The sequence below is a fragment of the Echeneis naucrates genome, chromosome 1, assembly GCF_900963305.1.
Source record: "Echeneis naucrates chromosome 1, fEcheNa1.1, whole genome shotgun sequence".
NCBI classification, from domain to species: domain Eukaryota; kingdom Metazoa; phylum Chordata; class Actinopteri; order Carangiformes; family Echeneidae; genus Echeneis; species Echeneis naucrates.
Window position 1 is genome coordinate 5,691,180 of NC_042511.1, and position 26,662 is coordinate 5,717,841.

At 40.6% G+C, this 26,662-nt stretch overlaps 3 protein-coding genes across 3 annotated transcripts; 1 reads left to right on the plus strand and 2 right to left on the minus strand.

The window, feature by feature from the left end:
- The first annotated feature begins 1,016 nt into the window (after positions 1–1,016).
- LOC115039842 (keratin, type I cytoskeletal 13-like) lies at positions 1,017–4,108 on the plus strand. The gene is made up of 8 exons (XM_029497334.1): positions 1,017–1,530; positions 1,826–1,908; positions 2,026–2,182; positions 2,296–2,457; positions 2,614–2,739; positions 3,398–3,618; positions 3,731–3,744; positions 3,849–4,108. The coding sequence occupies exons 1-8, from the start codon at positions 1,105–1,107 to the stop codon at positions 3,896–3,898; spliced, it is 1,239 nt and encodes a 412-aa protein (XP_029353194.1). The 5' UTR covers positions 1,017–1,104; the 3' UTR covers positions 3,899–4,108.
- Positions 4,109–10,160: 6,052 nt separating this feature from the next.
- On the minus strand, positions 10,161–17,981 carry LOC115044682 (stromal membrane-associated protein 1-like). The gene is made up of 10 exons (XM_029503837.1): positions 17,722–17,981; positions 17,102–17,235; positions 16,409–16,494; positions 16,238–16,313; positions 16,060–16,122; positions 15,849–15,924; positions 14,073–14,200; positions 13,062–13,269; positions 11,927–12,264; positions 10,161–10,779 (listed from the first exon to the last, which is right to left on the minus strand). Exons 1-10 carry the CDS (start codon positions 17,837–17,839, stop codon positions 10,645–10,647), a joined length of 1,362 nt encoding a protein of 453 aa, XP_029359697.1. The 5' UTR covers positions 17,840–17,981; the 3' UTR covers positions 10,161–10,644.
- Positions 17,982–18,215: 234 nt separating this feature from the next.
- On the minus strand, positions 18,216–23,185 carry cenpk (centromere protein K). The gene is made up of 10 exons (XM_029509789.1): positions 23,122–23,185; positions 22,760–22,849; positions 22,599–22,655; positions 21,807–21,870; positions 21,512–21,558; positions 21,317–21,399; positions 21,075–21,173; positions 20,559–20,694; positions 20,347–20,400; positions 18,216–19,259 (listed from the first exon to the last, which is right to left on the minus strand). Exons 1-10 carry the CDS (start codon positions 23,122–23,124, stop codon positions 19,104–19,106), a joined length of 789 nt encoding a protein of 262 aa, XP_029365649.1. The 5' UTR covers positions 23,125–23,185; the 3' UTR covers positions 18,216–19,103.
- Between the last annotated feature and the right edge of the window lie 3,477 nt (positions 23,186–26,662).

A 26,662-nucleotide genomic window follows, 5' to 3' on the forward strand; every position in this document is an offset into this window, starting at 1 on the left:
AGCAGGCCAACTCTGGGATAAGACACACATGCGAGCGCACACACAGACAAAAGGGTGCTCACCCGATCACCCCCACAGTATCCTTCTTGCAATTGAAAACACAAGCCAAAACCAACAAAAAGAAAGTGCACGGGTACACACACACACACCCACACACACACACAGGATGCCGAACTGAGGGGGATGTTGTGTGTGTGTGTGATATGGTGAACAATGGTCTGCTGCTGAATTCCCTTAGACGGGTCTGAAAATACACACAAAAAAAAGCTGCTTGTGGTTCAAGGTTAGAAAATGTTCATGCCTCCGTGGATCCCTTTTTTCCCTAACCTGCTCACATGTTCTCTCTCTTTTTGCATGCAAACAAATGCAAATTCAAAAATCCAAATTCTTTCGTCAGCCACTGAGAGGATGACTGTGTGAAAGTTATCGCTCGTAGTAACCTGACACTTACATGAAGATACGATGCTAGTAATTATGCTGCAAAACAAGGGACTCATGAATCCGGTGAAATGTTTCAGTGAGATGAGCACAGCTGTAACTTTATCATCATGGGAAATGTGTGACACCTGATGACAGATGTTGTTTGAGCAGTGCTTGATGTGAGTTTTGACTCATGGTGGGACAGATGCTAATCCACGGTTTCTGTTTTTTTAGGCTTCAGAGCGAAAGGCATGATTGAGATTGTTTCTGAAAGCATATAAGCATCAACACACAGATACATACAATACAAGCACATACAGTACACTCACTCCCAGAGAGGGCTCTACAAGCAAAGAGCCCACCCCCTACACACACCAGCACACACACGCACACACACACACACAGACACACACACACATTCCATCACAGTTTCCTCACAGGAATGGAAAGAAACTGAATCCTGGTCCTTAAAGGAAAACAAATGGAGGTTCTGCCAAGCCTGTGGCTGAAGAGCAAAGGAAAACTCCCTCTACCTCCCTCCTCCCAGTGAGGCCCGCCCCAGGTCCAGCACTATATCAAGAGCCTGCCTCCCTTTATCAAACTCCACAGTCCTGCTACACTGAACAGCTGTGTAACAGTCCTCTCTTCTCGTGTCCTCTCCTGACCAGCTGACAGTCAACCATCATGTATTACAGCCAGAGCATCACCAGCAATCCTGCCGTGATCACCAGACAGAGCCGCAGCTACACATCGAGCATGGCTCCTCACAAGGCTCACAGCGTGTCTGGCTACAGCCTCAGGGGAGCCCCTCGCATCTCCTCCTCCAATGTGCGCACCGTCTCCTCTGGGTTTGGAGGTGGCATGGCGATGGGTGGCGGTGGCTTTGATCTGTCCAGCGCCCTGGACCAGAGCGCTGTGCATCTCAATGAGAAGGCCACCATGCAGAACCTGAATGACCGTCTGGCCTCCTACTTGGAGAAGGTCCGTTCCCTGGAGGCAGCCAACGCCAAGCTGGAGAAGCAGATCAGGGAGTACTACGAGCAGAAGGGGCCCACAGCAGAGAGGGACTACAGCAACTACTGGGCCATTATCAATGACCTGAAGGACAAGGTAGAGTGTGTGCCAGTTTCATCAGCCCTAAAGTCAGGCAAATATTTGCAGCTCTGTTAATGATTAGAAAGTGTGGGATCATATAACTTCCTTAGAGACCGTATGATTAATTGTGCTGCTGAATCGTTGGTGTTTATCAGACTGACAAATGCTTTCTCAACAAGAAAAACTGTTATCCAGTGTTGGGAAATACAACGCATGACAGTGTAACTAGATTATACTTCTTCACTAATGTGCAATTAGCTAGTCACTTTGTGATTTTGTATTTTAACCAAATCCTGTTGTTTTACCAAAGATTGCTGCCGCCACCATCGGCAATGCCAACATCCTGCTCCAGATTGACAACTCCAAACTGGCTGCTGATGACTTCAAGACCAAGTAAGCTTGAACCTTCAGACCTCTGCAGGTTTATCTTCAAGTTGTGAATGTAAAAACAGAAGGAAAAGAAGTTAAAGTTGTCCGTAATCATACTTTTCTACTTTCCAAACTAAATAGGTTCGATCATGAGTTGATGATGCGCCAGTCAGTTGAGGCCGACATCGCCAACCTGCGCCGCTTGCTTGACCAGACCACCCTGACAAAGGCTGACCTGGAGATGCAGATTGAGGGCCTGCAGGATGAGCTGGCCTACCTCAAGAAGAATCACGCAGAGGTGACTGATGAATTTAGTAGAGTTATGATTATCACTGCTCACGCTGTCGCCTGCAGAAGTTGGAAGACCTTCCACGAGCTCTGAATGCTGACTCTCTCCCCTTTGTTATTTAGGAGCTGGCAGCGCTGCGCTCTCAGCTTACTGGCACAGTCAATGTAGAGGTTGATGCTGCCCCCCAGCAAGACCTCAACAAAGTCCTGGAGGAGATCCGTGCCCAGTATGAAAGCATCACTGACAAACACCGTCGCGACCAGGAGTCCTGGTTTAATGAGAAGGTGACAGGATTTTCCTTTAAACAAAGTCATCCCACACTTTACAAATGACTGAGTTTACACCCTCAGCAGTCCAACCTGTAATTAAACATACTCTTCTGTGAGACTAAGACAAGTAATCACCAAGACTTCTAACTGTGCTTTTATTTCTTGCTCCAGTCAGCAACTCTGAGCAAGGAGGTGGCGATCAGCACGGAGACTATTCAGACGTCCAAGACAGAGATCAATGACCTGCGGCGCACACTGCAGGGCCTGGAGATTGAGCTGCAGTCTCAGCTCAGCATGGTGAGGAGAAAAAAAAAAACAAAAAACTTGAACCCAAACCATCTGTTCGCATCTCACTGAGCTTGCCTTATATGAGCAAAATTCCCAGATCCCCGTCCTGTCAGGGAAAAATGGAGTAACAGACAGTGATAGAGGGTAAAGAGCAGAAGGGAGGGTAAAAGAAGGAGGCTTTGTTGAAATAAAGAAGGGAGGGAGGGAGGGAGGGGGGGAGATAAGAGCGATGGGAGCTGAGGAGAAGGGGAGGGAGGTGCACCCACTGAGGAAAACATTTCACAGACATCTGCTCAAATCTTGGAGAAATCTGCAGGAATGCTGAACTGGATAACCCAAAAGTCGTACTCCCATGGATTATCTGTGGTGATCTGGAGTTAATCATTCAACACATCCTGAAACAGCAGCACAGTGCCCTGGAAGCTAACAGACACATACTGAGGAGCTGAACGTAGGCCTTGGCTTATCGTTATTCCATAAAGGAATGCAAACATCCTTTTGTGTCTGTCTGACATATAACACAGGGTGTGGTTTTGGTTACAGACTTGAAACTGTCACAAAAGATTCATTATAGTTAATTGGCAAATGAGAATGAAGTAAACATAAATGTTGTGTGTATTTGTCAGGAACATGAATTGAGTGCCTTTTCTCTCTGGCTCTCCAACAGAAAGCAGCACTGGAGAACACATTAGCAGAAACAGAGAACCGCTACAGCGCCATGCTCAGCGGCTACCAGAACACAATCAACATGCTCGAAACAGAGCTGGCCAATGTGCGCTCCAGCATCGAGCAGCAGGGCCAGGACTACAAGATGCTGCTGGACATCAAGACCAGGCTGGAGCAGGAGATCGCCACCTACAGAAGCCTGCTGGAAACAGAGGAGTCCAGGTAGACAGAGCCGCACCAGCATGGAGTCAAGTTAACGCTTACTATTTAGAAGACAATGATGTTAATGATTATCTTTATTTTTTTTTCTTTTCTCTCCTCTCCCTCATCTCAGACCCATTGCAACAGGTAAGTGACGCCTGTACAAGACGTTACATAACACACAAAGTAGCCAGTGTCATAAAAAAGTCAAACACTGTCGTCATGATCTCTTTCCTCTCTCTCTTTAACAGGGGGCTCAAAAACCACAGTCACTACCACCACTGTGCGCACTTCCAGCTAGGCGGTCCAACTGGCAGGACAAGCTGTTCCTGGACAGACACACACACGACAGTAAAAGCTGTTAGACGAGATGAGAGACTGAAAAGCCCTGAGATTTGTTAAAGTTTATCTATGAAACAACATTTGCAACTCTGAAGAAGAAACCTCTGACATTGTGTTTGTGTGTGTGTGGCTGGTCAAAAGAAAAAAATAAATCCGCTGGTGAACATTAGAGCTGTGTTGTTTTATGACTTTGCTGATCTTTTATTAAAAAGGGATGTTATTCATTGTCCGCATCACCGCTGTTATGGACTGTTTAAGCAGTCGTCATGGCAACTGTATTACGCTCTGGGAGGTAGGATGTTGGGATGAGGAAATATACATTATGTAACAGAGGCTGTTGTAAGGAAAGGGTGAAACAATGGTTGGAAATCCAGTGTGGAAAGCGTGAGGAGTCGGAGAAAAGATGCTCAATAGGTTGGTTAAGCTTAATGCTCTCAAAACTCAACCGGCATAAGAAAACATTCAGAAAATTATAAGTTACATGACCAAATAAAGTGTCACCCCAGGGTTTATACAAAGCTGTCTTTTAAACAAGACACACCCAAATGGTTGAGTAATCTTTGCCCTGGAGGCCTTTCAACACAGCATTAAGTCTGTCACCTAGTAACAAGCACACATCGGCTAAAGACAGAAACTCAAAGTGTGAATTCAAATACTGACTAAATGAACAAAGAGACTCATTGTGGAAACAGGTGTTATCAGTCCTGCCCTTTTGGACCTGTTTATGAACTCTGATTGATCGCAAATGACCGCTGAATCCTGATAAAGTGTTGTGAAGGGTGGGGTTTCTCGGCTGCCAGCGACCTCATGTATGTTTAGTGTGAAATAAGGGCAGGGGATTGTTATGTCCATGTAGTGTGTATTTGTGTGTATTAGAGAGAGAAGCAGAGAGGGAGGGAAAGCAGCGATTGAACCTCTGCACAGGTCAGCAGATACAGCCTCTAAAATTACACTCAGATCCCGTGAAGGCTTCATAATTCTCAAATGATGGTGTAATGGTGGTTTTGGAAAAGAGAAAGAATTCATCCCCGTTTGAGGAGCTTTACTCACAAGTGTTTGGGCCCACTTGGCTGCACATCAGCTCCTCTTCCACACTGTTACAATGGTAGCTGATGACAAAGGCCTGCCAGCAACGGCTGCAAATTGATATGAAAATTCAAACAGAGATCGTAAAGAGAGATTGCACCAACATCAGCCCATACCACCCACAACAGTGTTATATCAACTGGAAAACTGAGCAAAGCCATACCTGAACATCCAGTTATGAGCAAACAAAGACCAAACCTAACTCAGCCATTTCTTCAGCACTTTCTGACATCTTGTATGCTCTGCATTTGGAAAGTGTTGTGTATTACTTTGTCTTTTAAGGTTTTTCTTATGTTCAAAAGACACCATTAACAACCCAAAAACCTATGGGGAGTTTCACTGTTAGCTAGACATGCTAATAGTCTCACAGTGGAAAAGTTCAGAAATGATGTTCCAGTTTGTGATGACAGAATGGAACAAATGAAATGATTTTCACCTTTAAACTGAATGATTCAGGGTTTGTTCATTAACTGCAATCAGTTTTTGATAAACATGCTAAAGAAAGATAGATATTGTTTGGTCTTTGTTTGTTAAATACAAGTCAGTCAACTAGCGTAGCTTAGCATAAAAGCTTTAAATTGGTGTTTTCCACTGTACGAAGGAAGAAATGAACCTGGCATCCATTATTTAGAGCATTTATATCAACACATGCTAAATTGTTGTTGGGTTTTTTGTTGTTTTTTAATCTGTACAAAAATGCAAGTGCATAAATTTGACCACTGTGTAAAGTAAAGTGCACTTTTGTTGAGCATTAATATGGATGTCGGTAATGATCCAACTTTAAGGGATACTGGTGGGCTGATGTTTTTAACCTTTGGATGGTGCTAGACCAGCAGTTTTTCACAGCTCCTCCATTCGGCTAAATTAAATTAAGTCTCCCGGGTCTAGCTACATATTTAGCCCACAAATACCAGAGGTCTCCATCGTCACGTTACTCTCAGCAAGAAAATTAATGAGCTTATTTTCCCAAACTGCTGGTTTAAATTTCATCCAAACTGGGGTGATGGCCACAGTGATCACAGGCCCTGGGCATGAACCGTGAAGACAGAAGGAATTCTGAGATGAATCAACAACTGGAAATCCAGTGCAGTTCAATCTCTGAGGACAATGGTTAGAAGACATATGAGCTGCAGTGGAGGAGTCTGTTACTTTACATCCGCTCAGTCTATTTGATCCTCAAACATTGACAAAGAGAGATCACAGTTAGACTATCACCTAACCTAATCGGTTAATTTAACGACTGAAGCAACTTGGCTACCAAACAGGCGGATTTAAATTTGTAGTGCAGCTTTACCTTGGCACACTAATGACCTGTCATCACACAATATAAACTGTTGTGAAATTTGGCTCAGTGGATTCGGGCATGGCAGACAACAATAGAATGAATGGGCAGACAGTCTGCACGTGGCTGCATGGAGCTACATGTCAGGAAGCAGCGCCAACAATAATCTCTAAATTTTATCTGCCATGGCTGTCTGTCTTTCAAGGCTTTCCTGAGGCTAGCAGTGAGATCATGGGAGAGGAACAGAACATGCAACTTATTTGATGTCATGAAATACTTTGCATACCTTCATTACTTCATTTCAGTTTAAAAAATGTCGAGTTCATTGAGACTATAAAAGCTTTGATGCTGTTTCCCTTGATATTGTAGAACCATGGAGGTAATCAGAACTTGACAACGACGTGTGCAATCCTTTTATTTCGTGAAACTAAATCTCGATTAGGTTCAACACACAATGTTAACTCACTGTAACAATTGAAAAACCACCATTGTTAAAAAAGTTACCATTTTTGAATCAAAGACACAGTTTATTGAATTTAAATAAAGAAAGTTGGTATCCAAAAACTAATTTTAATGCAGGTGTTCTCTATTTCGATGTAGTTTTTGACAAAACCATGATCAGTTTTCGTATCAGTGAAATGTTTAGCTTAGTATTAGTGGTATCTGCAGCAGTTAAACCGGAGGCTGACGTCCATATCAGCAGGAATGTTGCTGTGTCAGGGTCAGAAAGTCCATTAAGGGGCTGGAGAGGGAAGGAAAATTCTTCACTCGGCTGGCGGACTCTATTCTGGAGCAGTGTTAGGTTTGACACACCAGCGAACAGGAATGCCTAACCTCTCTGCTAAAGGTCTCTGTCTGGCATGAGATTTTACTGTGAAAGTTTTCAAGCTCCGCCTGAGCTGCAGCGAATAGGAACAGTAGAGAGTGGAACAAAACCAAAACGCATTTCAGGGTTCTTTGAGTCCTGCCAAGCATGAGACAGATGTGATCTTTAATGGCTGTGAGTTTGGATTTACTGTGCAAGCTAAAGCAGTTGCTGTCAGTCCATTCCCACCATCAAACATTCAATATATAATCCTCTAGGGTGTAACAAGCATAGTTTCAATAGGGAAGCACAGGGCTTTGACTGGGCTGTCAGGAAGGCTGAAGCGTGGGACTTCAACAGGTAGAGTTAGTTTGAGACACCACACCCTAGATAGATCAACTTAGGTGAGACTTAAAGGCTTACAGCAGTATTCTATATACACAACATCCTGACATAAAGGCTTGATCTTACACAAAGAGTAGGTTAAACGCTGTAGCATTTTTCTGCAATGACTATGAAACTGAATTTTCATACCATCTTCACCTGTAACGCTTCCCATGGGCTGGGTGTACGTGTAACGGAGCACATCCCAGAATGTACTAGGCAGAGAAAGCCAAACCTAGACACAGTATGTGTCAAGAGTGCATTCTGCCCAAACACCTTCAACGATATGCAAAACTAAGAGAGTAACAGCCCAGGAAAGAACTGAGAAAGCTGAGCTGCTTTTTCCCTACAAAACTGCTACAACTACAGTACTACTGTAGCATGACTCTGATTTTCCAAATTCATGAGATTTGTGTGGCTGTGGCTGAAGACTCACAAAAAAACATCAACAAAAGTGCATTCATTCACCAGTTAGAAAAAAAAAAATACGAAGCTGATGGTCTGCACGAGGCAAATGTCAGGAGAGGGAAAAAACTCAGCCATAAGTGACGTGTAATCAACTAATACCTAGAAACCTTCTTGTGAAAGGACGACACCAGCTGTGATACTTGTGTTATGAGTGCTAGGCGGTTATTACTACATGAATACTTCATCTTCAGCTTGGCCTTCACTTTAGTCCCACTTGCAGATTTGTAAAAGTCCATGACACAGCCACAAAATATGTCCACACACAGACAGACCAGCTGCCAAGGCCAAAAAAAAAAACAGCCCGAGGTGGTTGGAGCTACTGAAGGTGTCTCCAAGACCATATATCACCATGATGACACACACACCAACTCACATGAAAATAATACCGGCGACACTGTCATGTCTGGTAATAACATTGTAAATTGCACAGTATTGTATATGAGCACTGAGTAGCAGGCAGACAGTGTTATTTTGGCTCTTATCCGACAACACCCTTCTCTCAGAAAGTTTAACACAACACTGCCACCAGCTGCTGGTCTCCTGTATGTTCAAACCACCTGGTTGTTGCCTGCTGATGAAACCTGATTCTGTCATTCAAACAGGCAGATGCTGCACCTTGTGAGAACCAAGAACGTACAATGATTCATGTGAGAAACTGATTCAACATGCAGATAACCGCCAAATGAAACCAGTATGTCATAGTCGATGATGAAGTTGGTGATTAACGATGTGTGAAACCACCAGACCACCCAACCGGCACGCCAAGCCTTAAAGGACCAATCAGGTGAAACTGGATGACCCCCCAAGGCGCAGCTGTTGTATGAGTTGCAGCCACTGCTACTTGGATGGATTAAAAACAAACAATCCATTAAAGTACAACAAAAAGTATCCATCGGTCTCCACGAGGAGATAAGTCTAAACCACCAGAGAGAAATTATTTCATAGTCAGGGTGGCCCAAAACTTTGCAAAGAGAAATTCCATGATGGTCATGGTATGAGTTCTCCAACCGGACGATGCTGCCATCTACAGGCCAGGAGGAGTAATGTGGCTGCGTTGACAAACAAACCTTCAGGCTCCATCATTTAAAAAGCCCAAAAAGTGTAATAGGTTGTTCTGGAGTTTCAAATGAGGCTCTATCGATGGTTTGCAGTGGACCAACATCAAAATCAAACCGTAGAAAAAAAATATTCATGTAGAAAATGCTGCTCAACGTTCTCTCTATCAGTTTAATCTGTCAATCACACAATAACTATGGTCTAATTCATACCCTGGATGAAGGGTTATTTTCTAAATGGGGCTTTTATTTATTTTATATATTTTTTTTAAAAAGCGCCAAAAGGTTTATTTCATAGTTTGGAATAAGTGACAGTAAAAATGCATAAGGTACTAGAGGTGATATATATATATATATATATATATATATATATATATATATATATATATATATATATATATATATATATATATATATATATATATATATAGATATATATAGATATATATATATAGATATATATATATATATAGAGAGAGAGAGAGAGAGAGAGAGAGAGAGAGAGAGAGAGAGAGAGAGAGTTTTTGTTTGATGGGACCATCAATTTGAAAAAAAATTAACATCATGTTTCATTGAAGAAGACTTGAATCTCCACTGGAACCATAAACTCATGAAGAAAACTTTTACTGACCTACTAAATCAAGCGAGAAGTAAGGACAGCTTCAATCTGACTTCTTTCTCCAACCAGTGGAGTCGCCCCCCCGATGGTAGTTAGACAGTCACAGTTTAAGGCCCTTCAGCACCGTCTTCTCTTCCCAGGCTCCATGTCCATTTCTACATGGTCCATGTTATCATCCACATTCTCCACCAACACAGTAACACCAGCACTTTGTCATCTAAAGCCAAGGTACAGCATTATATCATCGCCTCCATTAAGACACTGTTCTTTTCATTTCCAGTTGTCAGTCTGTTGACAAGGACACACAATCATTGTAACTTTGCATTAGGGCATAAAAACTGCTATCATGTGACAGCTTAAAACCAAATCTTGAGCATAAAATGTTTCCAGGTTTTGAGCTTTCAAAAAAAAAAAAAAAAAATTGATTAATAGAAGACACATTAAAAGGAAATTATTTATTATCACTTTAATTTTATAGGGGAACCACAAGTACTTTAAAAGAAGGTTATACAGCGCTGTACATTTGGGAGCAGTACTGACAGACTTGATAGTCATATTGTCTCCCTTTTAAATATGATTCATTTAAATGTTCTATAATCTTATAATGATACAGTGATACAATAAAAGCTTGTGTAACTGGTCCTGCAGCTTTTCTGATATGTCGATATAATTTTTGTTGGGACTGTTATTTCCTTGTAATTTTTTTTCCCAAAAAAGGAAAATAAAAGTTATGATCAAAAACCATACGACAGGCAGAAACTGCCAGGCTGTAATCCTGTACGACTCCCAATTCACTCACACAATAGAGAGAAAGAGAGACAGAGAAAGGGAGAGAGAGAAAAAAAAAAAAAAAAAAAGAAAGATACAATTCCCATGTTCTGAAGGCTGGTCTGCAGTGGGAATGGGCCTCAGTTCACAGTGAAGAACAGAGAAGCACAAGATATCATTTTTGCACTTTCTGCAGCCTCGACTCCTACTCTGCCCAGTCATCCACCCGCTCGAAGGCTCACTTCCATAGCTGTGTGCTCAGAGTCTGGCCAGATCCAGTTGCAGCCCAACCACCCATGGCTGCTGGAGGCTGACCGAAGGCCATCTGTCCCCCCGCACCATTCAGAGTCAACCCTGACATCTGCTGGTTCATCTGAGGGTGAAAGAGACAGCACAGTGAGTAACACTGGACCCCCCCCCCCCCAATGTCCTGAGTATCAATGAATTCAGTCTCAAGATTTTTATTGAGACATATTCAAAGCATTTAAGGATTAAAAGGATGTTGGTTACAGGTACCAAACTTGACGAAGACGTAAGAGTCAAACAGAAATTACATCAATTACATCAAATCCTACCTAACTGACATTTGATAGTTGTTTACCAAACAAAATATAGTACTTTATATATCAAGATGTTTTGACTTTGGCTTGACACTTTCATTTCTGAACATAACAGCATATTTCGCCTTCACCAATATACATGATATACAGTGAGATATGAAAACTGCAGGAATTCTCATCAGCTGACTTGAATACCTTTCTTTGGTAAATAACATAATTCTTTCAACTAAAAAAATAAATCCTGACAACTGGCTATTCTTTTCTGTTGCCAATTAAATCTTCCTTGTCTGCCTTTTTCTCCTGTTCCTCGCTCATTTTCAGGTTCTGACGACTAGCCAGTGTGGGGCCAATTTTTTGTGGTTTAACAAGCCGATCAAGAACGACTGACAGCAGAACCTGCGTGTCACGCTCTAACAACAAACTCTTTGTGGCCAAGAACTTTTAAACTATCATAAATTACACAATATCAGTCAGAAAAATGGAAATTGTGTGTACCATGAGTCCCTTTTATATCAGTAAAACAATGGTGTCATGACATTTCACATAGTTGCACTACAGTGTGAGAAGGTCGTGCTGTGTCAGCCTATGGTGCAATTTTTTTTCAAATGCAGTTTTTACAGGTAGTGGAAATATGCTAAATCCCAAAGAGTTATGTGGTAATGATAACAATTCAGTCAAAGTGCTACTTCAGAAAGCCAGTGCTTATGGAAAAATGCATTTTCAAAAATGTAACAGATTTCAGTTTTTAGATGTCCCTGGTGCCCTTGCTTGTGCTGCCATCTAGTGGTTGATAAATGCTCTCGATAAATTTTTACAGTATAACCTCTCACAATTGTTGGTTGTGGTCCCCATGGAAAACAAATTCCCAGTGACACAGACATCCAATATCACACTTGAGCCCGTCCAACAATACAAAATTTACTGTAGAGCTTCTTGAATAATCTCAAGCTGTCTCCATACCTGACCCATGTTCCACTGAGCCTGCTGTCCAGGCTGGATTGTGTACATGCCCTGAGCAGGCACCATGCCTGCAGGCATCGCGCCACCCTGTGGTCCCATCACTCTTGAAGCCATGCCCATTACACCAGTGGCAGGTGCATTTCCCATGAAGCCGTTGGGCATTGTCATCCCAACCATCATGCCTGGACTGGGTCCCATCATGGCTGCCCCGCTCTGGGCCATCATGGCACCCATGACAGTTGTAGGTGGCATGGCTGCGCCCATGCCGGGGAACGCCTGGTAACCAGCAGGGGCCTGGACAGGAAACTGCATCTGGGAAGGGCCCATGAACATGCCGGCTGAAAAAAAAAAAAAAAAGGAGGCCATTCACAAAGGAGTGAGTGCAAATGAGAATGTATACAACCTTGATTCTGGTATTTTAATATGAAATATGTGAAGTGATTTCTGATACTTGTAAAGAATTTTGACGTATGTTTGAGACACCCATTTGTATTTCATGTATTACATGTTAGAAAACTTTGGTGGGATTGTGTTGGGTTAGAGTTAGTTAAGGGTTAAATACACACACCTATGTATTTGCTCTTTTTGTGCGTCTGTGTGAACATGTATGTCGGTGTGTGTCGGTGTGTGTGTGTGTGTCTATATATATATATATATATATATATACACACACACACACACACACACACACACACACACACACACACACACACACACACACACACACACACACACACACACACACACACACACTATACATATGCACACGCACCCAAAATAAGGTACAAAGGACATTGGCACTACTCACTAAATAAATCAGATGATTTACATTTAAAATGTTGGCGTTTTGATGTGTGAAGAGAGTGATGGTGGGAGAGTATTCATTTTCATTATTGTCTTAGTCTAGCTGTTTTATATTTGAGAAAGGATTTTGCTGATACATATTTATGTCTGGGTTTTTAAAAAAATATTATTTTAAGTATCAGTAGCAAAAGCCAGGTGTCATGTAGGCCTGCCACCAAAATGAAGCTGTCATTTAAAGCTGAGTCACCCAGCAAAAACAGGTTAGTCCACCTGTTGCAGTGTGACAGGTGTTGTTCAACACAGCTTCTGTGTTCATGAAAGCAATCCTCACCAGCAGGCGCCTGGTGGGACATGCTGTTGGTTCCATAGAGGGACAAGATAGAGTCCTTGGACAGAGGTTTCTTAGCACTTTCATCGGTTTTTGCAGTGCTAATGCTGTCGCTGAACAGGTCAAGGTCTCCCTGTCCCGATTCTGAGCTGGCTCCAAGTCCGGCTGCTGGAGCTTGTGTTGGAGTGCTCGCCGCATTGCTGGAGCTGACCTAAAGGGAGACATTAAGTCTGCTGATGACTTAAAACATTACATTTAGGACTAGGGAATGCTTCTCAAGAGTCTCAGGTTTGATAACAATTCAGGTCAAGGAAAAACTGATCTAGAAACGTCCCCACAGTTGATATATGTAAATTGTGCTTTTGCCTGGTAATGCCAGTGGAGGGTATTTCCTGCAGTTATTTTTATTCCATGGGTGAAAAATAAAGGAAAGGCCTGACCAGACTTTTCTGAAAACAAAGTAAACAAAACAAAAAAAAAAAAAAATAACTTGCATAGCCAAACATCAGAAAAGTATTCTCTAGTAATCCAATAAGTAGAAAGTTTGGAATCAGTGAAATTGTTTCATCGTTTTAATACGTTTGAATATGCCCTTTTTCTATCCTTAAATATGGGGGTTTGCTGTTTCCCTTTGCAATTTGTAATATATCACTGGTTTTATGCCGGTCATGAAAAACAAACAATGTGCTCTTAAGGCATCCATGATGGGCATTTATTACCATTTTTGGAAAAATTATAACAACATGAATTATTGTTTGCAGCCTTATTTCAGTAAGGGTTGCCTGATTTGCTGCATTCATCTTCTGAAGTGTGTTCAGCCTCTTGTATTCAGTTCACAGTCTCTGTTGCCGTCTTGTGGCCAATTGCTGCTGATGGTAATCATTGGACTTTTTATTTTTTACCGCACACTTAATTTCAATTCTACAACTCCACAACCATTACTTGTTAGCCCGGCTGAGCAATATTCAGAAATTAGTACTAAATCTGGACTAGGGAATTCTTGCTTGATTTTACCTGAGGAAACTGAGCTGCAGTTGTAGATGCAGGAATGGGGTTGGATACCATGGGGCCAAATATGTCCAGATCGTTGTTCTGGCTTGTGCTCACACTACCATTGTTAGCTGATGCAGCTGTTGGGGTGTCTGTGACATGAAGGAGACAAAATAGTTTTATAGGTGAAAAATAAGTATATGACATTATGGGGAAAAAACGAATAATTATGAGACCACCGCGGCATAAGTCAGTGATGAATATCCAAAAATGTTCTGCCTGCATCTACTCTGAAATTATGAAAAATCAAGAATAAAATTAAAACACGACCTCTAACTGCTGTGAAAAATGGTTAAAAAGAAACGTGTGTGTTTGTTATTGTGGAATATGTTGTCATTGTATTTAACTGCATTGCTTTCCCACAGCTGCAGAACTGCCCACACAGTGAGGATAGCAGTTAGCACAATAAAAAAATTAATCAGCTTACCCTGAGTAGCTCATTGGCCACAAAACAAACATAACAGTAAACATCCCATCCAAATAATGCAAAGCCCCTCAGCAACATTAGCATGTCAACATCTTTTAACTGTAAATGTAATTGTTGTAATGAAGTATCATCTATGATTTACTAATAATGCCTGAGATGTTCCATTGAAAAGACAATACACAAACACACAAATGAGTAGACATACAATAACCTGTGGTTCTTCCCTGACATCTGATTCTGAAAAACAACTCATTTTAAAACAGGAACACAACTGCCCCTCCATCAAGACAGAAATATCCACTAAACTGCCACGTGTATGCTGCAAGACACATTGCAAGTGATCCAGCAATGGGTCCATGAGCAAGGCTATACTTGAAAACCAAAATAACCCTGTGTCTACAACAAGACTTGCTTCTTTGCCCTATGGCTGAAATGCGTGTGCTGTGGTATCACTGGATATCGAAATGTTTCTAAAAAGGTGAAGCACCAGAAAGCATCAGAGTCTAGATGTGCACAGAGTTTTAAAACGAAACACAAAGTTCCTGCTTGGCTGCTAATGGTGGGTGAGTCAGCAACAGCAGCACTTCCTCAAAAACATTAAGTCACAAACAGAAGCTTTGCAATTATATATAATGGTACAAACTTTTTAACAAATATCAGTGGGGGATGGGAGGGTAGGTGTCGGTATTGGCAAGAACTTAAAGAACACCAGACAGCGTCACGGTGAGTCCTGTTGCACAGGTACCAGAGACTGAAGTGAAAGAGGCCAAGACAGCCAGACATTTAAAGATGTCACTTTCTCTAAGGTCCACTGCATGATTAATGCACCTGGAGCCAACAAGTTCACAGTGACAGCACAACCTGGAGATGGAGGCAGTCATGATTTGACTGTGATTGCGTCGTAGTTTCAAATACAAAAAGTGCAGCTCTCTGCTGTAAGGGCAGTGGTGCACAACCTGAGGTATAAAACACAACAGACCAACCTGCTACACCAAACCAACAGTACAGACAACCTTCACCCATTAGATACATGATAACATTACAACACACTGTGGTTCCTAAGTGCCATATAAAGTCACAGAAATCCATGTGAAGAAGAAGAAGAGGAGAAAAAAAAAAAAAAAAAAGAATTACATGGCAGCCAAAGCACATTAAATAAAGCTACAGGCCCATCAGCAGAGCTGGTAGTAAACAAAAAACAATTACTAAGTGAAAGTGTATTCACCCTGTTTGCATCAACAGTTTCTCAGTTTCCACATTCACACGGCTCATTGCTGTGCATGTGTGTTTGTTGTCAGGGAAAATAAACTCACCAAGGCCTAGCAGGTTCACAGGGGGTTCTGAAGTCTTAGAGGGACTGATTTTGGGAATGGGTCTAGAATCTTCACTCTTAAAAAAAAAAAAAATGTAGTTGGAAGGAGAAGATTTAAATAAGCACAACAAATTCTGTGTAAGACAAAAAAAAAACAATGGCAAGGAGCATATCCATACAGCTCTATTCATGGGGTAATGTATGCATGATACCTTGGTGTAAGGTGACACCTTGCTCCCTCTGTCTGGCTCCCTCTCTTTCTTACTATCTTTTGGCTGAAAACACAGAGGAAACTCACAGGTGAACCACATGTGCACGCACAAAAAAAAACCAAGACAGACAGCTGAATCCACTTTATACTAAAATGGTAACGTTCCAGATAATACATACACTGCTTCCATTGGTCACATTCTTGCTGTAGTATTTCTTCTTCTCATATTTATCCCTGATGAAGAATTCCACTGCTCTGGGGTGAGAGTTCAGGAAATAAAACAAAAGGAGCAACTTTCGGCAGCAACACAACAGCCACTTTCTGATATATCTGCTTAGTGTGAAGGATACTGGTCTGTTTGAGGTCTTCTGAAGCTATCTGGAAGGTTGGCCTCATAAAGCTGTCTGGCCTTGGTGTTACCCATGTCCTGTATACTCTGGAAACATGGAAGATGATGATGTTTATTAGAAGACAGATGGTTTTCACTGAGGCACGTTGAAATACTTGTGATTGATCATTGCTGGCAGTGCTACAATGGCAGAAAAACTGAGATATAATGTCTTTTTGACTCTGCTTGAGGATTTTGACGACTGATCATGCGATCAGGATTCTTAGGTATCTTAGAGTTTAGAGCCCCTTAATTAAAAACCGGAGGCACAGTATTTGTGAGAGGTGGACGGTAATAATGTTAACCTCCAAATGACACTATGCTGCCTTTTTGCTGCATTATACAAAGTACAGTATTTTGCAGAATCGTTGACACTAAGTTGGTAAATTGTACATCTAGTGCAAATTTTTCACAATGCTTAATTAGGGGGATTAAAATTATCATTGCTTTAGAGCATTAAGGAGGCCTAGTGTTAACAGAGGCTAGATACAGAGAAATAAACAGATGATGATATATGCTCTGTGCGTTTCTTATGAAATACAGCTCAAGCATCTCTGGCTAAATGACATATACGGATTAAAGATAGCGATGCAGGAGCTCGACATCAAAATATGAACTAGCTTCATGTCTAATGGAATCACCATAAAAACCATACCTGGATTTGGTCTGAGGTCCATTGGTCCAGGTTGACTGATTTCACTCTGGATATGTGTACTCCCAGGTTCCTGTGGATGCCAGCACATCGGATGCAGATAAATACTCCCAGATTCCAGGATGCCCATCTCGGACCTGATGCAGAAAGAAAGGTAAATACGACAAAAAGAACAAAAGCAAGTAAAAAAAAAAATAAAAATAAAGAGAGAGAGAGAGAGAGGGTGCCTGTAGAAAGACACAAACATGCATGATCTCGTGGTGACTTTAAGCGTCGAGAAAATACTAAATGCTGTTTAACAGTGAGCCAACGATGGGAAAGGGAGCCCGGTTTCTCTGTCACTGTTGGTCAAAGGCTTGAACGGGCCGATGGTCGAGCTGAGGCACCGACGGGCTTATGAAGGTTTAGAGAAGTTAGCTCGCTGGTTAGCCCCCTTTTAGTTTAGCTTCGGGGCAGAGGTGTCAGCTGACTAGACTAAGCCTGATACACAGCGGAGTTAGCCGGGCCAGGCTAACCCACACAGACGGCATCTCGCTCCTCGGGGCTAGCAGGCGGATTCAGAGTGAAAACGCCAACTTCGTGCGGCAGAGAGGAGACAATCTTCGGCAGCGTGAACGTCGCACCTTTCGCCTCGCAGTCGGCGCAGTACTTGTTGTCTTCCTCTCTCAGCATTTTGGACAGGATGGCCTGATGCTGCTCGTTCAGTTTCTGGGCCTTCTCTCTCTCCGAGCGAGTCGTCATTTTCGCGGCTTCGGTCGGATTTCACTAATTGAAAGAACTGAACTTCAATCGTCAATCGTAAGATTTTTCTGGTTAAAGACCATAATCAGAGGGATGGACGCCTCCGAGTGGGAAATGAAAACACCCGGAACCGGAATCACTTCTCCGCCCACAGGAATTCTAACGCTGACGAGGCGGCCGCACCCGATTGGACGACGGGCCCTGACGTCACGTGCCGCAAGAAGTTGCTCGTGAATTTTCATCGAAAATTCACGAAGTGCGCTCTCAGTTCGTCACTAGTTCCCCATTCACCAACACGACTGCAAAGATGAGGAGAGGATGATTCGTGAACACCAGGAAAACGTCACAATTCCCATGTTTATTGAACATGAACATTGAAATATATACAAATATGCAAAAAAAAAAAAAATTAAATTAAATTTACAGACATATACACAGACACGGAAACACGGGCATCTAGAGGCGCTAATTTGAAAAGCACAAATAAATTCTATTATTATTGTTGTTTGCTTGGAACACCTGGTTAAAGCTACTGTTGTCTATAACACGAAGCTCATGAAGGTTACACTTTGTTCAATCTGAATTAAAGAGGCTCAAATCAGACTATATGATCATTTTTGGAGGGTGTTATTTTGTCGTGCTGTTGAATCACACCGTTATGTTGACAGGTGTTCATGCAGCTTATATCACTGAGGGTAGACTCAACAACAAACACACTGGACTTTTGCAGGACTCTTACAGTAGTGTTAACAATGTGTTCCTAAAAGACTCAGAGATTCATGTGTGTTTCCCATCGCTGATTACACTCACAAAATGAAAATACTATCACAGTGCATCACAATGTGCAGTAATAAGCAATTTAAGATGTAATAAGCATTAACCTCAGCTTAAACGAAATATTTTACAGTGATCTGTAGAAAAGTGTTAAAAGGATTTCCAATACATTTGATAACTTGAAGATCTCAGAGTTTGTAGGGCCCTGCTATTACTCTGTACACCGAAGAGTTCTTAACCTACAAATACTTTTGTGAGGCCAACAGAGAACATGTAAATTCATTTTGTAATGCACTCTACCACCCTGGTAAAGTGCACTGGAAAACTGTACTCTATATACAATAAATCACTAATGTCACTGATTTCCCAGCATTCAGTCTTTGTTATCATCTTACACAAACACACACACAATGATAGTGCTGTGCAAGGAGACTGGAATCAGATACACTGATAAATAAGTGGTGCTGGCGATAGAAAATGCAGCACCGACTTAAAAGAAAGTTTCCAGGCGGATCTTGAAGTTATTCTCTTGGTGTCTCACTGCAATCCCATAGCGGAGAAGCATCTCTATGTACGGTGGCCAGAAAGTGTGATCAATCGTCACATAGGGGTCATGTGGTGAATTTAGTATTTTGTTCATAAGCACCTGCAGGGAAGCACAAGACAGGGACAGACTGGGTGTTAAGCACATGTGCAATAACAGTGCAAGATGACAGCTTATTTGGTTCAACACACTGGCCTGACAAGATAGGGGAGCAGAGGTGATATTTGACAAAAGCACTGCTTCATACTTACATAGATGGTAAATGCCATTGCTACAATATTTGTTGTTGTGAACAAAGTAGGACATACAGGACTCCATTATGAAGTGCAGAGAGTTTGGTTGGTTGGTTGGTTGTGACACTCACACATTTAACCCCTTATCATGCTGAAACAAAGTTTGTGTGACTGTGTCTTCAGTCTTGCAACTCAAGCAGACAGGAGTAGCAGGGATGAAAAATACACATCTTTCTAGTGAATATCTAGTTATAGTATAGTATTGCTTTTTATTGTCATCATTAAGATATCAACCAACAATAAACACAAGTGGGAGCTCCTCAGTCAAAATATCCTTGTGGACTGGGATAGAGTTTTTTCAGAAGGGGCATTTGACTCAGGAACATTGCATGTGCAACTGAAAACATTTATGATGGTTCTATTACCAGTGACCACTAATCACATTGCAGTGGAACTGGCTGATATGAAAAATTATGCAGCTGTCAATATTAATTGCATCTGTGCTTTCTTGTACCATGTCAAAATGTTGGCTTGCATCCTTTACAAGCTGTGCCCAAAGATTAAAGAGATTAAATAGAACTTAACTTTAAGTAGTAATTATTGAATTTTGGTGGTTGTGTCCCAAGACGATTTCAGCAAAATTGTGCAATGACATCTTAAAACAAGTTGATTTAGGTTGTATATATGCAAATGAAGTTAGAGATTGTGAAAAATGAAGATCATAATGAAGCTACAATTTCTTTTCATGGGGAAAAAAACAAAACAAAACACTGCGAATGTTTAAAAAGTCACTTTTTGATGTGTTGAACAACAAACAAAACCAGTCCCATTGCATTAAATTGCACTGATGGTAAAAGTAAAAATAACAACACTAGGAAAAAAAAGTACAATTTAAAATTTAGAACCATCTGTCCAACTGGGAATCAGCTTTGATCATGGAGTGTATGAAGACTCACCTCCAAAATTTCATTGAGGGAAATCAAGTCTTCGTGTAACCCCAGTTCAATTTTCTGAAAATGATATCAAATGATGGTAAGAAACACCACCAGTAATCAAAAAAAAAACAACAAACAAACAAACAAACAAAAAACAAAACAAAGAAAGAACACAGATATTTAGTATAATCAATTAATCAACAATTAATAAAAAACAACTCAGGTGACCACACCTTCTTCTTCTTGTTTGTGCTGGTTTCAATTTGAGGGAGAGGAACATGGGTCTGTAGGACATCACCCAGAGACTCCATCAACTTCTCCAGGTAGACCTTCATTTTCTGGATTTTTGCCTTTGTGTCCTGTAGTACACTGTGTACACAAATTTGTGTTGATATATACAATATTCAGATTTTCAGAATTTTTTCATTTTTAATTGGGATAATGGACAGTATGTCAATGCAGTGGGAAATACTGTTGCCTTTCAGCAATGAGGCTCTGGGTTTGAGCCTGTGGCCTTTCCGTCTGGATTGTCCATGTTCTCCTTGTAGCTGTATTGGGTCCTAGCTTACTCCCAAAGACATGCATGCTAGGTTACTTGGTGATTGTATAGCTGCCTGTAGGCCTGAGTTTGAGTGTCAATGTTTGTCTCTGTATGTGGGCCCTGGGGTAGAGTGATGATGTTCTCTGCCTCTGGATTGCCTCATAACTTTGACTCAGCTGGTTTGATGATGCTTTGCCACAACACTCACCTGTGTTCTGATAATTTCTCCTTTTCCATATGAAGTCTTTCAACATGATCACTGGCAGCTATGTGAACTTGTTTCTTCTCCTCAAGCCACTTCTCTTCACTAAAAGCACAAACACGAACAAGAGCAAAATAAATGAAAGGTCTCTAAAAGGCCTCTTCTTTCACTACTGGAGAGCATTTATGTGCCCTGAAGCAGGACAGTAAGTTATGGAAAGTCTTCAGTGTTACTAAAAGGTTACGTACAGTTCCTTAGTTTCTCTCAGTTTGTCTCTCTTTGCTTCACAGCAAGAGAGAACCATCTCAAGTTCAGAGCACAGCTTGAGCATCTGTGGAACACAAAGTGAGAAAAATGGATTGCACAATCCCAGCAATGCAGTTTTATTTGGCATTTTAGTGAGACATATTACATTAAGTGTTTCAGTTTACACATCAACATACCTCCTCTTTTCCGGCTTGAAGTAAAACTTCGGAATTTGCTGCCAGCACTAAACGGCACAAAACAAGATAACATATTTTAAGAATGCAAATTTTGTCATATTAAACATCGGATGGAGCAGATATAACAATTACACATTTAAATAGATTTGAAATCGTGGGAACACTATCTGAAATTAAATAAAACTGTTAGATTTCATGGACCAGTTTCGCTGACAGAAACTGCACTAGTAATTTGTGATGTTCATACGTCAGTTGCAAACACTTATGTCACATTATGGTTGCAGTGTTTACTTACATTTTGGCTCCTCTGTTAGCCATTGCTTCAGTTCAGCTTCAGTTGCCGTCAGACGATTTACTGACTATTGGAGATCAATTTTCAAATTTCAAAACACACACTATGTCATTTAAATTAGCAGTTGGTTAAGCTATTGATTAGTTAATGTTATTTCCATCCTCAAATGTCAAATCTATGCCTGGAAAACAAACCATTAGTAGATGACCTGCCCCCACCTCCAAACTGACCCTAAATTAACAGTCTTGCTTGGCCAATTACTAAAACCATTTTGTTTAAATGTCATTTAAAAAAAAATACTGTCTCATGGAGCAGAAATGACGAGATTATTACCATCAAACGTTCCTTGCCCCTGGCCACTGAAATCAAATGTGTAATGCTTTTCTTGGTGAAGGATGACAGAATACCGAATACTGTCCGGTTTTGGACTCTATGTGCAATATAATCAGGCAACACGACCAATTATTACTTTTTTCGAAGCTTGAGGCAGCTGGTTAATGTCCCAAGAAGCTGCAGCACCAGGCAGATGTTTGTGTAACCATATACTCTACTTTAATACAAAATTTGACAGACAGATGAATGTATAGGTTATCTCAGATTTACTTTGGTATTATTTGAATTGAATTGAATTGATTTTTTTTTCCTATGGACTCCCACAAACTGTGTGCTTCCTTTTCCTCCCTAGATTCCTTTATTTTTGCTATCTGACTATTAAAGAAAAACTACATATTAATTCAGGGAACTATTAGCAAAAGTGAACTCAACATAAACGCACATGTAGTAAAACCACCTCACCTGCTCTTGAGGACGCTGGCAGAAATCTGATTCACACAGTATGAGCTCATTCTGAAGCTGCAACACACAGAGAGAGACACAATCTGCAGCTCGTATCGTATCTGCCACGATGCACCTCCAGTGTTTGGTTAAAGGGCATCCGGGTCAAATCAGCAGCTCACCTTCTCCATCCGAGCAAACTGGTCCTCACACAGCTCCAGCAGCTCGGACTGCGCAGCCTCTGACAGCTCTGCTCCGGACTTCACCTCCGCCTGGACACGGACACACACACGGACACACACACGGACACACAAACGTCGGAAACCGTCCACATCAGGAAACAGGTACGTGTTTTGAGCGGAGCAAAGCAAACGAAAGGTCGGAGCGCAGTGGAAGTTGTGTTTTGTTAGCGGTTTGAACTTAAGTGTCACGAAAGTGAGGGGGAAAGTTTAAATCAGCGGGAGTCTCCGCAGTAAACACGAAAAGTTGTTACTATGTGTGTGTTTGGAAAAACATGCATCGGTCCAAGGAGATGCAGTCTTACCATGATTTAAAACGTTGTTTTTCCTGCGCGGATAACAGCAACAGCAGACGCCAAGTTTTTCAAAATACCGCCAATTTTGATGACGTAAGTCCTGCGACAGCCGAGAATGATGACGCGCTGGTGCTGCGCAGGAGGAGTGCGCAGGTACAGAAATGTTCAGTCACATTTCAGATCATGAGCCCCACAGCCATCAAAACGAGGTTATTAGGATTACTGTGGTTTCTGCGGAAAGTGGGTCAGTTAATATGAAACAACTCTTTTTGTCAGTTACTTATAAACGCAAAAATATCACTGCAACGCCGCAGAAAAGCTGCCTTTAGCCCCATTACATTTATTTGACAGCAATTGTAAAGATCCAGATGTACAGAAGTATCATTCCAGTGCATCAAACGACACATTGTTATACACTTAAAATGACCTAATTGCCAACCATTAGCAAAAATGTATATTTTAATATTCACATTTAATAATAATCATTTTTCAATTTTGTATACTTTTTCTCTGATTTGAAGTGGAATCTGTCAGCAAGGGCCACACGCTGACACTTTTTTTCCCCTTATAGTGTGTGGAAACTGCCTTTTGTCTTTATAATAATAACAACTTTTTTGTATAGCACCTTTTTTCCCAAAGTCATGAGGTGCTTTTGAAGGAAATTATATTATGGAATGTATTTACTCATGCTAACAGTAAATCATGCACAACCTGTCTAATCAGCTCAGCTGTGAAAATGTAATGCCAATTGTGGTTTGCAACGTGAAATATTTGAGTAAACTTTTACAACACACACACACACACACACACACACACACACACTATGGCTGATTAACTGTTCACTGTAGTGGAGTTCAGTGTCAAATCGACACCAGCAGGTGTCTCTGTTTGCCTCTCTCTTCAGTGACCAAGTAGCTGACCGACTGGAGTTTGCAGCTATTGTTAACATTTGCACTTTCGTGTTTTCCCCCCACTTCCCTCCTGTTTCTCATTTCATGTCACAGTCTGAAAGTTGACAGTTTTTTATAACCAGCATGTTTTGGTCTGACACCCGATTTAAAGGATGAATAAGTCAGATTTTATTGTGCTTCCACTAACAAAAGGGAAACACTGTTTTTTTTCCCCCCATTTTTTTGTCTGTTTATCATGAGTGTTTTTGCTCCATCAAATTAAGTTTACCATTTTACATACTTTATCAGATTCAAAGAATGTAACTTTTTTGTTTGACAGCTGGAGTCATGATAGTTTTGTATTTGAAATCATATTTATATTAAGCTAATGACTTGCAGAATTAACTCTTAGATGCAGAACATTTCGTGATATTCTTAATTCACACCCCTGTTAAAAATATTAAGTTCAAAATGCTGGTGAAAATTAAGACCTGCTATTCAACAAATGTGATAAGAATCATACAGTAACTTAATAAATAATTCATTTTAAGCTGTTGTCTTCATGGGTCATATGATAGCCTAATTGCAGACTGCTTTCTGCAGCCTGTTCTTTGCCTTCCTGTATGTTACATTTTCAGCTGGAAGCTGTTATACAAACCATTCTTCTTATTCTTTTGCTGCCTCTGTAAAATTTAACATCCCACAAAATCCTGTGACCACCTGTGATCTGATGGCTGCCACTGCCACAATGACTGTAACACTGCGGCAGATTAACTTCCGCAGCAACTCATTGGCTCTCTGTGATATTGTCTGCCAATATTTACAAGCAAACATAACAAAACTGTCCAAAATACATTAGCCGAATTGTATATCTCTCGCCTGTTTTTCTCTCTTTGTTTATTTACGACACACAGACACAGGCACATGGGTTTGCTGCTGCTTAATTGTAATTATGTTAATCTATCAGTTGATTTGATGCAGCAAAACTAGAGAAACAATTTAGTCCAAATAGCAAAACAAACTCTACCTTAATGTTCGATTATAATCTGGAGAACATGCAGGAGCAGAAGCGAAGAATATGAGTGTGTATATTTATAGATTTTTTTTTTCCCGGTGTATGTTTTCAAGCTTCTTCCAAAAAAAAAATAAATAAATTAAAAATAAAAATCACATAGCCTGGATTATTTGAATGATCAACTAGAATTTGATTAATATGCAAATTTGTGAACAAACCTTTCCATTTGAGCCTTCAGCGCAGCCTAATTAATCACCAGTTAAAGGAAATTAATACATACATCAATTCTGTCAGGAACATGCTTAGTTCAATCGCCCGTAAAATTGAAGTTTGAAGTATTAACTGGCTCCACAGGAAGGCTATGATTAAAACTCTACAATTCAGCTCTATTTAGATATATAGAGTGATTTAACTCCATGCAGGCAGATATAAAGTCATTTACAGATGTCCTCTTTATGCTTATTCAATAATAATAATATTAATGACAATGATAATAATAATAATGATGACAGTGAATTGAGGGACTGTTTGAGACCTATGGATTAACGTCATCTTAAAACATGAAACTAAATAATTAATGATAATTCTCAAATTTTGTCACTGACAACCAGAGTATCAAATATTAATTTGCACTTTGCACGTGAGACTGTTTTTCACAAGGTGCAAACAATGCGAGATAGAGAGAAGAAAGAGAGAGACAAGAGGAGAGTATAAAAAAGGGGAGGGGAAGAGATGAAAAGAGAGAGGGCTGTACTATTGTTTCAGTAGGGACTCATGCATCAAACTTCAATTTTCCGGACGATTGAAGTAGTGATTTTTTCCATCTTGAAGTGAAATACTGAAATACACTTAAGACCTCCAGATTAATTACCACGAAGTGGTCCCTCAGACTGTAGTATTACTTATCAGTGGGCCCGCCTGACAAGCCCTCATAAAATAAGCAAGTGAAATCCATAAACTTAGGCTGCCTTAACACTCTCTCCCTTCATAAATATGCTTGATTCAGAATAGGCTGCAGAAGCACATATCCACCCACCCACACACACACAGACACACAAATACACACAGACCATTGTGCATATGAGATACTCTTCAAAAAAAAAAAAAAAAAAAAGTCCTTTCTTTTTCTTTTCTTTTCTTTTTTTTTTAGAAGTTGAATCAAAGGTTACCTGTTTTTTACTAGACATTAAATGTGATATTTTGCATCTCTAAACAATTTATAATTTTTTTAAAAAGTGGTTTATAACATACATTCGCACACACACATACGTTCGTGTACGAATATGTAAGAATATATATATATATATATATATATATATATATATATATAGATAACTTTTTCTTAAATAAAAACGAAAAAAACAAACAAACAATAAAACCTGCAAGCATTGTAAAACATTTCACATGAAGACAGCTCTACCTATCATTTCTTTAAACAAAGAGGGTTAAACGGGAGGTAGCCTTTTGAGTTCACTCTTACTCTTCTCACATCACCATGTTTTCAGCTTCATTAAACTCCTTAAAGACAAAAGAAATAAAGAGGCATGAGAAGAAGTAAAAGATCAGAAGAAAACAAACAAAAGACTCCCTAACCAGACTTTGGCATAAATGTCACAGTCCAAACTCTTTATGGCTCCCTACTTAA

Bases quoted from the DNA above. Each gene is read 5' to 3' on its own strand.
- LOC115039842 (XM_029497334.1), top strand. From the start codon at position 1,105: ATGTATTACAGCCAGAGCATCACCAGCAATCCTGCCGTGATCACCAGA. The intron at 1,531-1,825 runs GTAGAGTGTGTG...GTTTTACCAAAG, and splicing joins TCAATGACCTGAAGGACAAG to ATTGCTGCCGCCACCATCGG. The intron at 2,740-3,397 runs GTGAGGAGAAAA...GCTCTCCAACAG, and splicing joins TGCAGTCTCAGCTCAGCATG to AAAGCAGCACTGGAGAACAC.
- LOC115044682 (XM_029503837.1), bottom strand. From the start codon at position 17,839: ATGACGACTCGCTCGGAGAGAGAGAAGGCCCAGAAACTGAACGAGCAG. The intron at 16,495-17,101 runs GTATGGTTTTTA...CCATGTTTCCAG, and splicing joins GGACCTCAGACCAAATCCAG to AGTATACAGGACATGGGTAA. The intron at 16,314-16,408 runs GTATCCTTCACA...CTCTCACCCCAG, and splicing joins AGAAGACCTCAAACAGACCA to AGCAGTGGAATTCTTCATCA.
- cenpk (XM_029509789.1), bottom strand. The intron at 21,871-22,598 runs GTGAGGTGGTTT...GATCTCCAATAG, and splicing joins GCCAGCGTCCTCAAGAGCAG to TCAGTAAATCGTCTGACGGC. The intron at 21,559-21,806 runs GTAAGTAAACAC...TGTGCCGTTTAG, and splicing joins GCTAACAGAGGAGCCAAAAT to TGCTGGCAGCAAATTCCGAA.